We start from the raw sequence: 18,210 nt of genomic DNA, 5'->3' as shown, positions 1-18,210 counted from the left end.
CATCTTCTGACCACTCAGTTTCACTCTTGACAATTTTCTCATTGTCAACAGTTTTATAAGGCACACATGGGCCTTGAACTATTGCAAGCCATGCACTCATGTTTGTGGCTTGAATAAAGTTCTTCATCCTATTCTTCCAGAATGTATAATTAGATCCAAAGAATAGGGGAGGCCGACTAATAGATAATCCCTCGGGGAGTATCTGTGTTGTTTGGTTCCTTGGAAGGAAACGAGTGCTGTTCTCAGCCATTTATCGGGATCAGCTCAAGATAGTCATATCTTTGAGTAGTGAGCTATTTGCTCTGATACCACTTGTTGGTCCCTTGTGATTAGTTCCAGGGGGGGTTAGGAACTAATGTAACTTTTTCGTTTTAATTGCGCTGACTTAATTTAATTCTTTGAGTTTCGCAACTCAGTTTTGGTCAGCGTGGCCGAGTGAGGCGTAAGACGGCTTTAGTCAGATACTGACTAAAACTGTTTTACTTGTGAGTTGGGAAATGACACTTTTGTAGTCAGCTTCCAACTCAACACTCTGATTTACTCAGTGTCAGCTTAAGCAATTTATATACTGAGTAAATATAGCAAGCAACACATACATATATATATTGAAGGAGAGTTAGAAATTACTCAGCATGACTTATCCTAGTTCGGCCTCTCTGCCTACGTCCAGTCCCCAGAATCCCTCCGGGCTTTTTAAATCCAATACTGAGCTCTTTAAAGGTAGAGCACAAACCGTTTACAAGGCAGTTGAATATGCAAGAGTACCATCCTCTATTCGTCTACTCAACTCCACTAAGCGCTACAACCCAGCATTTAGATTTTCTCTACCACTGAGTACCAAACCGAGTACTCAGCACACTCTCTCAATACTATGATTGATACAAGATTGTTCTCTTTCAAACAAAGAACACTTTAGATGATTACAAAGAAAATCACTCTAGCATTTACACAGGAATAGAAATTTGGTGTAAGATCTTTTTCTTGTTTTGGTGTGCTTTGTATGTATGCTTTTTGTTCTCTTGTATTTCGGCAATCGGCAAAGGATCCAAGAAGTATACTTGTCCTTTTATAGTTGTATTCTGAAGACTTGTTCATTTGAATTCTGGATTTGTCCGTTGAATCCAAACGGCTCCTTTTTGAGACAAGGCTCTGGTCAGCTTCAGATTTGCAGGCCAATCCTGTCGTCTGAATTCCGCAGGCGTCAGGTTTGTCTTCTTCTCGCAGGTTTCGTCTTTTTGTGCCAGTTTGTCTTTTAGCAAAAGAACAGTTGACCCATGCATCTCGAGATTGGCTTTTGCGTAATTCTAAGGTTTCTATTATTGGTGCAGACAGTTGTCGGAGCTTGTCTTTTAGCAAACGGATCATTCGCGCTGTCCTGAAGATTACTCAGCATGACTTTGATAGCCGTTGTCTTCGATTGTTGCTAATTCATATACTGAGTTCTCTTTTACTCAGCTTCCATGGTCAGCTTCATTCTGCAAGACATAGTTCTCAAGAAGACTTCTCTACTTTTGATACTGAGTTGTGTTCCTCTCAGCTTCGTTGATTTGTTTGATCCTCAAGCTTCTATTCTGAAGATCTTCTATCATGCTAAGTTATACTCCACTCAGCTTGTGCTATTTTCTCATGCTGACTTCGTCCTGTCTTACTTTTTATTTCCATTTGCATTTATATTTACACTCAACATTGAACAAACATATTAGTACAATTAAATCAAAACACTTAAATTTAATTGTCCTGTAATCATGGATTAACTTAAATAATTTTGTCAAATCAAAATCATGTGGAAATGTGTTTCAACAACTATAGTGTCTAATATTACAACTAATTTTTAAAAATATAACAATAATTCAAACATTATCATGATAAGAAATATTTAACATAATATTTAATATGATAAGAAATATTGAACGTAATATATATAGATTATTAATCATAAAAGTGATTAAACTGTATTTTTTTTTTTTGATGAAAATGAGTACGTCATTTCATTAATAAGAAATTGCAAGTACAACAAGAAAAGTAAAAAATAAAACCTTACACCAGGGTATGCCTAATACAAAATCCATATAGGTAATAAAATGACTACGTAGAGCAAAACAAACCATTACAGGTACTAATAACACAAACATCAGAAACAGATACATATACTTCTTAAAACTCCAAATTCACAGAGAAGCATCTGGAATCCAATCTTCATCATTTAAACTCTTCTGAATCTTCGAATCAGAGTCATTTCTTTTGCAACCACGTAGATGTAGTGATCTACATATAAGATCTATCATTTATGCTATTTGGTAAATCAGAAAACGTTACAAATGAAAAGATAATAAACAATAGATGCAATTCAAGCGGATTAAAAGATCCGGTAAAATATATGAAATCCAAAAACAAAAAAAAAAATTATAGAACAAAAAAAGAAGAAGAAGAAAACAGAACAGTGCAATGAGGAAAAAGGAAGACAATTTTACTTCTTCCTCCTTAAATAAAAAACTACAACTCAAAAGAGAAGAATACTCAATTAACAAAAATAATCAATTGATGAATGGTAGAGAAACAAGGTCGCGCTTAAAATTGAAGAAGAGAAGAAGAAAGCAATTTTAGTGAAGAAGAAGCAATTTTCGGATAGAGAAGGGAAGTTTATTAAACTGTATTGTTATTGTGCCGATGTTAGTCTAATTATAAATAAAATTATATATATTTTTAAATATTAATATTAATTTTTTATACTTAATAACTATAATAATAACACTAATTAAACTATTTATACATATTATTTTTATTTGATTAAAACACTGAATTATTATTATATATATATATTGATTTTTTAATTAATATTTAAAATATAAAATAAAAGAATAAAATCTTTACGATAAATCAGATCCCCATGGAATACTGATGGAGCAGGGGTTGAGAGAGATTTTTCCCTGATTCATCATATACATGGATAGAGGATGAGAATTCGTCAAAGTATTCATGGACGGAAATAAAGGAACCATTTCCGTCCCGTTCTGCCTTGTCCTACAACTCGAGCTTTACTACTCAACCTCTTCAAAATAAGGAGGATAAATTACATCCATAGCCACTTAACTTTACTAACATTCACGGTAAAACCATTGAACTTTACACTTTGTTATACTCGTGGCCACTAAATTTTAATTAACTCCTCAAAATGATCCTTAACGATCTCAAAATGAAAATATTTAAGAATTAAAATTGTCTAGAACGACATTTACCATGAAATCACATTTTTTATTTTTCAAAATCACAATTTTTGAAGTTTTCTCTATCTAAAAATTTATTTTTTCCTAACAAAACAACACCTAAATGACCTCAAAACGAATTTTAAAAAAAATTAAAGTTGCTTAGAATATCATTAATTCTTGATTTTTTTTTTAATTTTGAGATCATCAACGATCATTTTGAAACGTTGATTGAAGTTTAGCGGTGACATGTGTAACAAAGTGTAAAGTTCAGTGGTTTTTACGTTACATTTTAAAGTTTAGTAGCCGTGGATGTAATTTACCCAGATAGAAATGAGCAAAATATCCTGTAATCGATTACCAAATCGATAATCGAACCAAAATTTTAATTTAGTTCAGTTATTTTTAACATTCTGGTTCGGTTCAATTTTAATTTTGGCTTAGTTTGATAATCAATTATCGGTTAGGTTACTAAAAAAAATATCGGTGTAACCGATAACCGAACCAAACTTAATATATAAATATAAAAAAATACAATTTTATCTTTAAATATATAAAAGTAACTTATAAAATATAAAGTTGAACCTCAAAAAAAATATAGTTTTATCTTTATATATATAAATATTTAATTAGTGACCTTTGATTTCTTTAATCATAATTTTTGTATATGTATATTATTTGAAAACAAGTTAAACTTTTTCAAAAAAAAAAAAAAAAAACAGTTAAACAAAAATATATAAGAAATGGAATACTATAAGTATTCGATTATTCGGTCAGTAATAGAAACAAAAATTTTCGATTTGATAATATTCGGTTACCAATCTTATTCGATTCGATTTGGTTTTGAAAATACGACCTATTTCAGTTCGATTAACCAACAGTTCAATTGGATTACTAATCAAATTCATGCTCACCCCTCATAAAATTGTCATAGAAAAAGTAAATATTTATTCATTAATAGTTTTTTTATATAGTTTATCTAATTATTTGAAGTCCTTTAACACTCTTTAGATAGATCTTCCCCTTAAATTAAAGTTTCTACATACATAAAAAAAAGTTGTATAGCTTGAACGACTTACACATTTAACGAGCATTCAAGCAATCATAATTGTGTTTTCACCAATTCATGAATTGTTCTTTAGTTTCAAATAAAAAATTTAATTCAATAAAAAGAAAGATAAAATACAAAAGTAGCCCGTTACAGTATCAATTTTATCTCTAAAAAAATGATGCAACATAGGTAAAATTATTCATGCTATTTGCACTCTATCCCAAGGAAAATTGATCGATACTCCTTCCATTTCATATTACATGTCTTTTTAGCAAATTATTTTTGTTTCGTATTACATGTCATATTATATGATCAATACATATTAAATCATATTCTGTGTGCTATAAAACGTGAGTTTATGAACATTAATTAAAATAATGAACTTATTATATAATAAATAAATAGTGAAATCAATAAATAAGAGACAACAAACTATTTTTATCCAAAAAGACATCTAAGAGCAACTCTAGTGGTTGCATATAAGGACCAATTTGAAGTTGTGTAGATACTTGCAACTAGAGGTGGCAAAATGACACACGACCCGATTACACGACACGAACACGGCACGGATTTTTAGTGTTAGTGTTGAGCTTAATAGGTAATGTGTCATTTTTGGGTTGACACGAAACTGACACGCTAATTTTTGGGTTGGGTTAGTGTTGATATGTGAACCCGAAAACGACACGAAATGACACGGTATTGAAAATTATTGTTATATTCTCTCATGTTTTTTTATGTCACTTTATTAATAAAGATAATAAAATTATAATTATTAATTGCAAATATTAATTTGAATTTCCTAAATTGTTATAAACACATTACATAACCCTCTAACATGATATTATCGAACTTTTCGATAATTATTGTTAGCATACTAATCTAAAAATGATATAAAATGTTTAAAAACAGTACCAAATCTTCTTATATTTTTAAGAGTTATTATTAATATATACGCATAACAAAATTACATGTAACCCGAAAACACGACACGAAATCGACACTAACCCGAATAGGTTAACACGACTTTGACACGAAAGTTTTTGGGTTGGGTTTGGGTTTACTCTTTTTGACACGAACCCGAAATGACACGATACGAACACGACTCGAACACGATAATTGCTAGGTCTACTTGCAACCACTAGAGTGGTACAATTTGTTGTCTCCGGGATTGGGAGAGTCGCTGGATTCAATGACTCTCTTAGATTAAAAAGGCTGAAATGGGTATCACGCGCTGAAGGGAGAAAAGAGATCACACACACTGTCTGTTTTTATTTTATTGGATCTGTAGCTTTTAATCACACGCAAAGCATTTTGGATTTTCTGAGAATCCAAATTGGTGATTCATACGTGGGCCCCCACCAAATATTGGCTGCATAGTAAGTTTTTTTTATTTGTATCAACCGAAAGATTAAAGTTATTTTTTATTATAATATTTTTTTTATGTTTTAAAAGTAATTGATGATCTTCAAATGGTAATATTTTTTTTTGTGTGGTGTTTGAATTTTTTTTTTATTATATCATATCAATTCCAACGGTTATAAAACGGTAATATTTGGAAACATGATGTACATTTATGCCAGAGTTGGATGATAATAACCGCATATCTAATTATGAGCACATTTGGAAATGTTTCGGAATCAATCACCAATCTTACTACTTAGCATCGGAAAATTTTACTCTTTCAATCATGTTTTTTTTTTAATTTAATGTATTTACTTTGTTCGTTTTTTCAAATATATATTTCTTTAATGTAATGTATTTTTGTTAATTACTAAAATCAATTAAAATAAATTATATTTACGTTATTAATTTTTAAATTCAATTAAATAAATTATTCAAATTATAAATATTTATCCTATTATTATTAAATATTAATAGATTTTTTATTCTATTAATATTAATTTATTAATGAATTTTATTATTATTATAAAATATGTTAATTGATTAAACGTAAATAAAATTAAATATTACATGACGTGGGATTTATTTTCAATTGGAGATGTTTTATGAAGAAAATTATTTAGAAATGGGTGAAATAAAGTGGTTGGAGGGTAGAGTCCCTCTAATAGGATTTAGATGAACAAACGCGCCAATGTCGCAGTTGGACATTGTTCCTGGTTACCGATTCCTACCTACCGACGAAGAACTGGTGGGGCATTTTCTGTTCAAGAAGCTGATGGGCAGACTTTCGCCGACAGAGGCAATGCTGATCCCTGAGTGCGATTTGTATGGCAAAGAAGAGCCATGTCAAGTTTTTGGGAGGTTTTGCTCCAAATTGTATAATAGAATATATATGAATAGTTAGTTATTGATGATTTCATTCAAAGATTATTGAATTAAGATAGGATATATATGATTAGCTGGTTACTTAGTTCCCACTTATTTTCTACTTTCATACTGTTAGGTCGATAATTGCAATTCTGAGTGATGGGTTTGATGTAATTAATACAGAACAACATACGATTTCATACTGAATTTTGTTTGGCAGTGTATTTGCATACAAAGTCTCTTCTTCTTCTTCATCTAATAATAACCTGCAAATTTCATGGTCTTCCCTGTGGAGTTGATTCCTTTAAATTGATACTTAACCTGCCAAATTTGTCTAAAATCACCATATGCCTGCCTTTAAATTTGGTTGATTTTAATATAGCTGGGATTCTGTCTATTTCTGCACGTTGGCTAAGTGTCGAACCTCAATTCTAGTGTAAAGGACTTCAGAAGATACCTTATTTGTTGAGTAGAATATAGACAGAAAGATGATGTTTATTTGTTCCTTGCAGGTCTTATTTTCTCCGACCCATTTAGCAATTGTTGTGGAATATGCAGCTGGTGGTGAACTCTTTGTGCTGGTAGATTTAGTGAAGATGAGGTTGTAATGCTTGTTCGATCACTTTCCATCCAATTTTATACACTGATGATTTGTAAAGGAGATTCCTTATGGCGAGATTTTTCTTCCATGGTATGTTTCACATCAATATACAATTGCCTGACTTATAAATTTGTCACAGAGATCTGAAACTTGAAAACACACTTTTAGACCACTTAAAATATGTGATTTTGGCTACTCCAAGGTTTAATTTTTTGTTCGTTGGGTTGGCTCTTTTCTCACACAAACTGAAACAACATGGGATGAAAGAGGCCCTTTGAATTCTTCTATTCTTTTCCTCTTCTAACAAAGACTCCAAACTGCTATTGACTCTTTAGAAACCAAGTTCTGCATCATAAATTCTTTAGCCAGAAAACTGATGCTACAGTTGTTATCTTGGAGCAATCTGCAAACTGATGACAAATGAACATTCTTGCCTTTCAGAAATTTCTGCACTTCCAGTCAAACCAACCAATTGCTGCATTTTGCTAATAGGATCAACCAAGCAAGTATGAAGAGAAAGATTCTGCTCTTCATTTAACTGATTATTACAAAGGTATGTATACGAGAACTTTTACTATATGAACTAGTCACGTCAGCTAATGAGCTGATACAAAACTCTGATACAATAAATAGATCTTCATAGGCTAGATATTTAACAAAGAAAAGAAAATCCTGACATTTGGTTTGAATTAGCTAACAAGATTCCGTGCTTTGGGACAAATGAAGGAATTTTTTTCCAGGATTCTTTATTGCAAATAAATGTTAAGATTTAAATACATTTTTGATATACGTTTATGATAAACGAATAATATCTAACATAAATTACACTTTCCAATCTTTCAAGCACTTTATCAAAACTTCCCCCAACTTCCCTTCATCAATAGCTTCAAGAACTTTCTCTATGTCCTCTCCTGGACTCACCTTCTTTGCTCCACTGAGAAGTTCAGTCCCAACTTCACCTCTTACGAATTGATAAACAGGATAAGTCCTGCATTTACTGATCCTGTTTTCTGTAACAAATTCTCCACTGTCATATCTTTCTCTTGCTTTCGACACATTTTCTCCTAGTCTCGCCTTCAACTCCTCCATGAAGACCGGTATCCGCTTAAATACCGTGTAGCCACTTTCATCAGCAAGTCCAGATTTTGAATCTGGAATTGCTTTTCGGACTAGTACTTCTTGCAGTTTAGGCAGTAGTTCATAAGAAGGGTTTGTTGGGTCATCAAGATAGGAAAATACAGGTTGATGTTCAACCACCTGCAAGAGTTCTTTCTCGCAGAATCGTGATTCGAGCAGTGTTCCATCTTCAGCCATGTAAAGGGTTTTCCTTATTGCTTGGCGCACTACTTGTTTCACTACTTCCTTCATGTTTTCCTCCAAATGTCTCAGATCAATTGCCTGGCAAAGTCCGACCATGAAGGTTGCTGACATGAGCTTTAAGATATCAATGGCTTCAGCACTTTTCCTTGCTGAAATCAAACCAAGAGAATTCACATCTTGATTGTGTTGTTCAGCACTTTGAACATGAGTAGTCACCGGATTTGCCAAATACTGAAGCTCTGAGCAGTAAGAAGCCATGGCGATTTCTGCACCTTTGAGTCCATAATCCAAGCTGGGGTTAGGCCCTCCGCTTAAATTGGAAGGCAAGCCATTGTTGTAGTAATCGCAGACAAGTTCAGAGAACTGAGCAAACATTAGTTTCCCAATTGCAGCAAGGGCAATCCTGAGATTGTCCATGGATACTCCAATAGGTGTTCCTTGGAAATTTCCTCCATGAAGAGCAAGATCCCGAGAAACATCAATGAGGGGATTATCGTTGACAGAATTGATTTCCCTCTCAATGGAATGCGTGGCTGCACGGATAACTTCAATCTGAGGACCAAGCCATTGAGGAGAAGTTCTAATGGCGTATCTGTCCTGTTTAGGCTTAGAAAGAGGGTCTTTTTCGTTGCGAATTTGAGCTTCTTTCATGTAATCGCTTTCGTCTAAAAGGTGTTTCATAATTGCAGCAGCTTCAATCTGGCCAGGATGGTGCTTAAGCTCATGTGTTAAAGGGTCTGTGAATTCAGATTTTCCGTGCATAACTTCACAGAATAAAGCGGAAAGAATTTCTGCGAGAAGTGATAAGATATTGGCATCATAACAAACAGTAGCAGCTACAGCTGAGCCAACTGCTGTTCCATTTACAAGGGCCAAACCTTCTTTCGCTTGCAGCTCGAACGGAGAATGAATTCCCGCTCTCTTCAAAGCTTCTAGAGCTGTGATCTCTTTGCCTTGAGGTGTTTCCACCTTGGAATTGTGGCGGCCAGTTAACAAGCCAGCAATATAAGATAACGGAACAAGATCACCGGAGGCCGTAATAGTCCCTCTAAGCGGCAATTTAGGAATCAAATTATGATTGATAAGCATGGCGATTGAATCAAGAATCTCCCAACGAATACCAGAATAGCCCTGCATAAGTGTATTGGTTCTAACTAGCATAGCAGCTTTGGAATAACTAGTGGGAAGAAACTCTTTTCCGATTACACCAGCATTGAGGAATCGAATAAGCTCAGCCTGAAGATCAGCAGTTCTATGAGTTCGCCGGTGAGAAGTAGCACCAAAACCAGTGGTAACACCGTAAGTATCAGTTCCGCGAGAAATGTTGAGAGAAACCCAATCTGCACTCTTTGCGACACGATCACGAGCTGTAACATCATCTAGATGAAGCGTGACTTCACTCCTCCGAGCAATGGCGGTGACCTGAGCAACAGTGAGATTGGTGCCTTTGATTTCAACAATTTCAGAATGATCAAATTGTGATACCATTCTAAAAACCTCATCAAAGTGAGCACATTGCATAGCTTCAGAAGCTTTCTTCCAGCTGTTAGGTGGGTTTGAAAGAAAAGAATCACAAAGAGTGTGGTTTTGGGTGGACTGTTTGAAGACAGGGGAGGCAGAATCGGTTAGTGCTGCCATTGTTGAATATGAGAAGGAGAGATGTTAAGAGAAGACTAAGAAAGGAATAAAAGGGTGTTAAAGGAATGAAAGAATGCTAGTGAGGATTGAGAAGAAGAGTTAGAGGAAATGTGTATTTATAGATAGGGAGAAGGAGGAAGTAAGTGGGAAAAGGGCGCGTGAATGAATGATGAAATAATTAGATAAGGAATTTGCAAGGAAAGAGAGTGGAAACACTTAACTAGTGGGTTTTTAATTTCATTTTTATTGTCAATGGAGGAAGAAGAAAACGTGGATTGGTCTCAGTCTAGTGGGTGGGTTGGTGAGAACTGAGTACTCTAAACTTGACCATTGACTTTGAAATGGTCTATAATAAGTTTATTTTTAAATTAGTTATTTTTTTTTTGAAAGTAAATTAGTTCTTACTTAGATGCTTTCATCTCATGCATGTTTTTATATCAAATACAAACTAACTACCATATTAAATCAATAAATATTACTAGCATTTCAATTCAACAATCATCAGTTTGTCTTTTATAGCTCTGTCTCTAGTGCTGTCCATGACCCCTTTTAACTCTTGTCTCTATTGTTATTTGGACTGGATACAATTCAATGCGGATTTAGAAATCTCCAGTTTGGATTGAAAATGGGAGATTTATAAAATTAAATCTTCAGAATTGGATTAGAAAAATACTAAATCATTAGAAACTCATATTGGTATGCAGTCAGTAGAAATTTACCCTTCAGTCTTTCAGTTCTTTCACTCCGACGCCACCCCTTAAAATCGGATCGTTTCAAAACGAAAAAGTTTAGGAGAAATGAATCAAAAAACCCGTTAGTTTAGGCATATTTCTAAATGAAAGAATTGAAATACAAGTTTTTAGTGGACAACATACTAGTAAGAGAATACAAGTTTTGGATTTTATTATTAGCATCATGTAAAATATCCATATTTTTTTTTTTTTGATGAAATGTAAAATATCCATATTAATATTGATAGTTATTAATAAATTTTATTAAAAATAAAAATATTACTGTTTTCTTTTTAAATATTTTTAAGAATATATTTAAAATATGAAAGTAATATCTTTATTAAAATGAGATAGGAGAGAGAAAGAAATGAGCGAAAAAATAAAATATATAAAAGTGTATTTCAATATTTAAAATAATAAAAAATGTTTTGGCAGAAATGTGACTATTAGAGTTGACATACGGAAAGCTTTTGATACGATCCGGAGCTCCTTCAAGATTGGACGGCTTGTCTGCGAATTCTGGAGCATAATATTGTCCGTGTAAAGTAATGGTGATGTTGATTGTCTAGCTAAGTTTGGTGTTACGGCTACTCATCTCTACTGGTGGAACTCATTCCTGATATTTTTTCTACTTTTGTTTTTCAAGATATTAGTAGGACAAAGCATCTGTGCCTTACTTTTTCTCTTTGGTTCATTGTGTATTTCTTTTCTTTTTCTTTTTAATAAGGTTGGTTCGTTGCTGTTCTTGGGTTTCTCTCATGGGGTGCCAACGTAGTTGGAATTAGAAGATTGTCTCCCTCGGCTATGGCAACCTGTTTTTACTAAAAATAAATAATTTCTTGACATTATTTTATACTTCTATTCTGTTATGTTAAAAAAGAAAAGAAAAGTAGCATGACTGAGTTTTGGAAGCATATAGATCATATATTATCAGTAGAACAGAAAGAGATACGTTGAAAAACATAGTAAGAGAGCCAAATGGCATATAGGAAACCAAGCTAAGCATTGATGGAGCAAAGCACAAGATTTAGAGGGATGAGGAATTGAAAAATCCTGACATTTGGTTAGAATTAGCTAGGCAGGGTCTAACGAGATTCCGTGCTTTAGAACAAAGGAAAGGAAAGATTTTCAGGATTCTTTATTGCAAAGTCCGTGTTCGAATCCAAGTACATTTTTAGTAGAACTTATTATCATGTACAGAATAATTACATTTTCCAATCTTTCAAGCACTTCATCAACACTTCCCCCAACTTCCCTTCATCAATAGCCTCAAGAACTTTCTCTATGTCCTCTCCTGGACTCACCTTCTTTGCTCCACTGAGAAGTTCAGTCCCAACTTCACCTCTTACAAATTGATAAACAGGATAAGTCCTGCATTTATTGATCCTGTTTTCTGTAACGAATTCTCCACTGTCATATCTTTCTCTTGCTTTCGACACATTTTCTCCAAGTGTCGCCTTCAACTCCTCCATGAAAACCGGTATTCGCTTAAATACTGTATAGCCACTTCTATCAGCAACTCCAGATTTTGAATCTGGAAGTGCTTTTCGGACTAGTACTTCTTGCAATTTAAGCAGAAGTTCATAAGAAGGATTTGTTGGGTCATCAAGATAGGAGAATATAGGCTGATGCTCAATAACCTGCAAGAGTTCTGTCTCGCAGAATCGAGATTCGAGCAGTGATCCATCTTTATCCATGTAAAGGGTTTTCCTTATTGCTTGGCGCACTACTTGTTTCACTACTTCCTTCATGTTTTCCTCCAAATGCCTCAGATCAATTGCCTGGCAAAGGCCGACCATGAAGGTTGCTGACATGAGCTTTAAGATATCAATGGCTTCAGCACTTTTCCTTGCTGAAATCAAACCGAGAGAATTCACATCTTGATTGTGTTGTTCAGCACTTTGAACATGGGTAGTCACCGGATTTGCCAAATACTGAAGCTCTGAGCAGTAAGAAGCCATGGCAATTTCTGCACCTTTGAGTCCATAATCCAAGCTGGGATTAGGCCCTCCGCTTAAATTAGAAGGCAAGCCATTGTTGTAGTAATCACAGACAAGTTCAGAGAACTGAGCAAACATTAGTTTCCCAATTGCAGCAATGGCAATCCTGAGATTGTCCATGGATACTCCAATAGGTGTTCCTTGGAAATTTCCTCCATGAAGAGCAAGATCCCGAGAAACATCAATGAGGGGATTATCGTTGACAGAATTGATTTCCCTCTCAATGGAATGCGTGGCTGCACGGATAACTTCAATCTGAGGACCAAGCCATTGAGGAGAAGTTCTAATGGCGTATCTGTCCTGTTTAGGCTTAGAAAGAGGGTCTTTTTCATTGCGAATTTGAGCTTCTTTCATGTAATCGCTTTCGTCTAAAAGGTGTTTCATAATTGCAGCAGCTTCAATCTGGCCAGGATGGTGCTTAAGCTCATGGGTTAAAGGGTCTGTGAATTCAGATTTTCCATGCATAACTTCACAAAACAAAGCGGAAAGAATTTCTGCGAGAAGTGCTAAGATATTTGAATCGTAACAAACAGTTGCAGCCACAGCTGAGCCAACTGCTGTTCCATTGACAAGGGCCAAACCTTCTTTTGCTTGCAGATCGAAAGGAGAATGAATTCCAGCTCTCTTCAAAGCGTCCAGAGCTGTAATCTCTTTGCCTTGAGGGGTTTCCACCTTGGAATTGTGGCGGCCGGTTAACAAGCCAGCAATGTAAGATAACGGAACAAGATCACCGGAGGCAGTAATAGTCCCTCTGAGCGGCAATTTAGGAATCAAATTATGATTGATAAGCCTGGCCATGGAATCAAGAATCTCCCAACGAATACCAGAATAGCCCTGCATAAGTGTATTGGTTCTAACCAACATAGCAGCTTTGGAATAACTAGTGGGAAGAAACTCTTTTCCAATGACACCAGCATTGAGGAATCGAATAAGCTCAGCCTGAAGATCAGCAGTTTTATGAGTTCGCCTATGAGAAGTAGCACCAAAACCAGTGGTAACGCCGTAAGTATCAGTTCCGCGAGAAATGTTGAGAGAAACCCAATCAGCACTCTTTGCGACACGATCACGAGCAGTAACATCATCGAGAAGAAGCGTGACTTGACTCCTCCGAGCAATGGCAGTGACCTGAGCAACAGTGAGATTGGTGCCATTGATTTCAACAGTTTCAGAATGATCATATTCTGAAACCATTTTAAAAACCTCATCAAAATGAGCAGATTGCATAGCTTCGGAAGCCTTCTTCCAGGTGTTAGGTGGATTTGAAAGAAAAGAAACACAAAGTTTGTTGTTTTCGGTGGAGTGTTTGAAGACAGGAGAAATAGTATCTGTAAGTGCTGCCATTGAAATTGTTTGTTGAATTTGGGAACCAAACCAGAGATATAAACAGAGAAAAGAATAAAAAAGGTATAAATGAAATGAAAGAATGGTAGTGGGGACTGAGAAGAAAAGTTAGAGGAAGCGTGTATTTATAGGGAGTGGAGGACTCGGACTGAGAGTGGAACAGGCGGCTTTTTAATAGTAAAATATAAATGGATAAGGAATATGCAACGAAAGACAGTGGAAAAACTGAACTATTGGCTTTTGAATTTCCTTTAGAAAAACTGAACTAGTGGCTTTTTAATTTCCTTTTTATCAAATACAAAACGTGGTTTGTTGTGGTGGGTGAGAGAACTGAGTACTTATATAAATAGTTTTTATATATATATATATATTAGTTAGTTTCCATTTAGGTGGTTTCGTCTCAATGTATATTTTTATATGAGGTGTAAACTAACTGTTTGAGAAAAAATGACTTTAATTTGTACAATATTAATTGTTGATTAAGTGATGAGTTAATGTTAAGAGCGTTTATCTATATTTAACAATATTAAATCATGTTTAGTTTATGAATTAATGTTAAGATATTTTATTTGTCATTAAGCTTCCTTTGGCTGGGTATCAAAGACAGGCTCCTTACGAATGCGGATAGGCACAGAAGGCACTTGACTGAGTCTAGTGCCTGTAGTAGATGCAGAGGCAATGTGGAAACCTTGTGCCATGCCTTGAGGGATTGCCCAAATAGTAAGAAGATCTGGGAAGGGATCCTCCCTCATCACATCCTCCCTTCTTTCATGGCCTTTTCTGAAGGGGACTGGTTCTCTCAAGGAGCCAAAGGGAACTTGCTGGCCAACATGGAGCACGGTGCCATCCTCTTTGCTATTACTTGTCACCAAATCTGGAAGTGGAGGAATGAAGAATTATTTGCGGGTAAGGCTGTCCTTATTCCTGATTTACTGTTTTTCTTCTCGAAGAAGCTCTTTGTTATTACTAAAAGCTTTGAAAGAGATTCCCTTGTTCGCCCCTCCCCGGATAAAGAGATCCTGCTAGTTGGCTGGAGTAAGCCTAGAGAAGGGTTTGCTAAGTTGAATACTGATGGCTCCTGCCTTAGCAATGGCAGAATTGCTGCTGGAGGAGTTCTTCGGGATGCTGGTGGCAATTGGATGGCGGGGTTTACCCATAACTTGGGGACGGGCTCCTCCTTTTCTGCGGAGCTTTGGGGTATCTTGTCAGGTATTAAACTCGCCATTCGCATGGGTGTTAAAAAGCTTTCGGTGGAATCTGATAATCTGGAGGCTATTAACAGGATTTCAGATAGCCAGACTGTTTGTCTGAAGAGCCAGAATCTCATCAAAGCTATTTTGAGGCTTCGTCCTGCCTTTGAGTATCTTAATTTCTCCCATATTTTTAGGGAGCAAAACCGCGTGGCGGATCGCTTAGCCGCTGCTGGGCATGGGAGAATGTTAGGTGTTTCTACCCTATCTGTTCCTCCTTCTTTTCTTTTGCCTTCTCTCCTAGATGATAGGATTGGAGTCAGCCTTCCTAGACTGATTCCGGTGTAGGTTTTTTGTTGGTTTTGTTTTTTCCTTTCCTTTCTTACCAAAAAAAAAATAATAATATTTCATGTTTAATCGATAAATTAATGTAGACGTTTTTTTTTTTTTTTTTTGCATTTTGTGGATAGACTTTATACTGAGATGAAATTTTCCTCTTGCAAAATTTGTTCTTGCTCCTTGTAATTTGTTGTCTATGTGTAGGGCTGTAATCGAGCCGAGTTTTGACCTGCTCAAGCTCGGCTCGCTATAAAATTAACAAGCTCGAGCCCGAGCTGAACTTGCTATAAAATTAACGAGCTCGAGCTCGAGCCCGAGCCGAGCTTTGCTTGCTCAACGAGCTTCATGCTTGTTTCGAGCCCAAAATCCTCTTTGGACTTGGTTCATTAAGAAATTATCTAATCATGAATTGTTTGGTGAGTAAATCGTTAATTATATTTGTGAAGTTTGCTCGCAAATAACTCTTTAATTGTATACATAAACAAGCTCACAAGCAAAGTTCGTGAATAAATAAACAAGATGCTTACAAATAGTTCGTCTATTACTCATTGATTATGTTTGTGAACGAACTTATCTAATAGAAAATGAAATAATATTAAGTTTAGATATTTGTGAACTAACACAAAACTATATAGTTTTTACAAAACTAAAATTTGTTTTTAAATGTTCTAATCGAGCCTGCTCGCGAGCTTTCGAACCGAGCTTTGGCTTGCTTAAGCTCGGCTCGTTTACGAACCGAGCCAGTAAATCATGCTCACGAGCGTCTCGTTTACAAATCGAGCCGACCACTGAACCGCTCATGAGCGGCTCGGCTCATTTACAACCCTATCTATGTGCTTTCAGTCCTTGATTATTTGCACACACTAGAGTTCGCTCTATATTGTTGGTAGAGAGCAAATTTTTTGTCTTAAGGAGTCTGTTTCCTTGAGAGGCCTCAACATTTCCTTTTACTGTTATTCTCTGTTCATTCGAAGGATGGAAGTATTCTGTAATTCTTGTTATATTTGTAATTTCAAAGTATAAATAACATGGTATCTATTATTTTAATTCTGTTTCGTTCTCTTTCTAGATATATTATTGCTAACGATCTTAAGACATAATAAAATTATCTTTCCAAAGAGTCGAACATGGATACATTGATTGGATTATCTTGACGAACGAATGATTTTTCCAGACTTTTTGGGCAGAAAAAATAAAATCGGACAGAATATTATAAACAAATCTTTTGTTTATTTCTGTTTTGGTAAAACAAATTATATTTTCTTGTCGATTCTAATGTGATATGTTTGTATTTCAGAAAATGGTTGAAATTGTGCTCGGAGATGGTACCAGTTCTTAGAATGGGCCTGACTCACGGAACGAGAACACGAACACTTATGAGGCACGATGCCTAACCTTATGAGTGGCAGCACCTATAAACCACAACGAGATGCTAGACCGGTGTGAATTTTTAAAACGTGGCAACAAAAAAATGTTATTTTACTTAACTATGGCTAAGGCGCTATTAGAGAGGATGAGGTAGATATTGCTACTGTCTTCAATATTGTTGAGACATGGAGGCATTCTAACTTTCTTTGTCGTAGTTATATTTTAAACAGCTTTGACTGATGCATTTTACAGTGTTTGTCAAGTCAAGAAAACGGTAAAAGAACTTTAAGAATCTCTTGACTATAAGATTGAAAAAGTCGAGAAGAAGACGTACGAGACCTTTGACATCCAGCAAAAGCCGTTAACGTGGAGTCGAAGATCTTGCCTCTTTGTATGAACATTTGACATTCTTGTCTTTGAGAAATTTCTGCAGTTCCAGTTAAACCAACTGCTGCATTTTTGTGGAATTAGTAGTGATATCAATAAATTCATATCACTATCTTCATCCATAGATTAATTGTTCTAACAGGTTCAGGATGCCAGACAATTCAATACCAAAGGATGCATCATCCCAGATAATAAATGATAGTGTTTATGTTGGATTATAATTAGGCCTGTCAATGGGCCAGGTTGGATTGGGCTCAGACCGGACCTATCGGGTTTTTATGTAACATTGCTTAGTCCAAGCCTAGTCCAGCCCACTATTAATTTAGGCGGGTTCGGACCGGGCCGGGCTGGAGCTTAAAAATCAAATTCCAAACCCAACCCATATAAACCCATCTAAAAAATATATATAAATTTTAATTATAAAAAACAAACTTTATACTTAAAATTAAATATTTAATGTAAATATATAAATTTATTATTTAATATTAATAGGCGGGCCGGGCTGGACCAACTCATGCTATTTTTGTTAATCCCACGCCTGCCCAAAAAATAGGCGGGTTTTAGCGGACCTGGGCCGGATTGGACCTAATATCAATTTTCATTGTCCAAGCTCGGCCCAAGGAACGCGGGTTTGGGTGGACCGGACGAGTATCCGGACTCCTGGACAAGTCTAATTATAATACAAGACTCAACTTGACATCTTTCCTAACCACTAGGACGGAACTTGAATGTGATAAGCCTACTATGTTGACATGGATGACCTAAATAAAATG

General features: G+C 35.4%; 2 protein-coding genes and 1 long non-coding RNA gene across 7 annotated transcripts; 1 reads left to right on the top strand and 2 right to left on the bottom strand.

Moving 5' to 3' along the window:
- Window positions 1-6,309: 6,309 nt before the first annotated feature.
- Window positions 6,310-17,604, top strand: LOC136203325 (uncharacterized). Of its 5 annotated transcripts, none has more exons than XR_010674793.1 (5): window positions 6,310-6,516; window positions 7,035-7,213; window positions 7,565-7,676; window positions 16,980-17,200; window positions 17,303-17,604. It is a non-coding gene; the product is annotated as an uncharacterized lncRNA (long non-coding RNA). The 5 variants fall into 5 exon arrangements; XR_010674792.1 differs by adding an exon at window positions 14,761-15,059 and having other exon boundaries at window positions 16,980-17,604; XR_010674791.1 differs by adding an exon at window positions 14,734-15,059 and having other exon boundaries at window positions 16,980-17,604.
- On the bottom strand, window positions 7,843-10,177 carry LOC136203323 (phenylalanine ammonia-lyase-like). The gene has a single exon (XM_065994445.1). It carries the CDS (start codon window positions 10,079-10,081, stop codon window positions 7,946-7,948), a length of 2,136 nt encoding a protein of 711 aa, XP_065850517.1. The 5' UTR covers window positions 10,082-10,177; the 3' UTR covers window positions 7,843-7,945.
- LOC136203324 (phenylalanine ammonia-lyase-like) lies at window positions 11,928-14,230 on the bottom strand. Its single transcript, XM_065994446.1, has one exon. It carries the CDS (start codon window positions 14,151-14,153, stop codon window positions 12,018-12,020), a length of 2,136 nt encoding a protein of 711 aa, XP_065850518.1. The 5' UTR covers window positions 14,154-14,230; the 3' UTR covers window positions 11,928-12,017.
- Window positions 17,605-18,210: the final 606 nt, after the last annotated feature.

The sequence above is a fragment of the Euphorbia lathyris genome, chromosome 8 (genome assembly GCF_963576675.1).
Source record: "Euphorbia lathyris chromosome 8, ddEupLath1.1, whole genome shotgun sequence".
NCBI lineage: Eukaryota > Viridiplantae > Streptophyta > Magnoliopsida > Malpighiales > Euphorbiaceae > Euphorbia > Euphorbia lathyris.
Note: the sequence above shows the minus strand (reverse complement) of the source record. Positions and strands in the feature narration are given on the sequence as shown.

What these genes read in the sequence shown, in the direction of transcription:
- LOC136203323 (XM_065994445.1), bottom strand. Translation starts at nt 10,081, where the DNA reads ATGGCAGCACTAACCGATTCTGCCTCCCCTGTCTTCAAACAGTCCACC.
- LOC136203324 (XM_065994446.1), bottom strand. Translation starts at nt 14,153, where the DNA reads ATGGCAGCACTTACAGATACTATTTCTCCTGTCTTCAAACACTCCACC.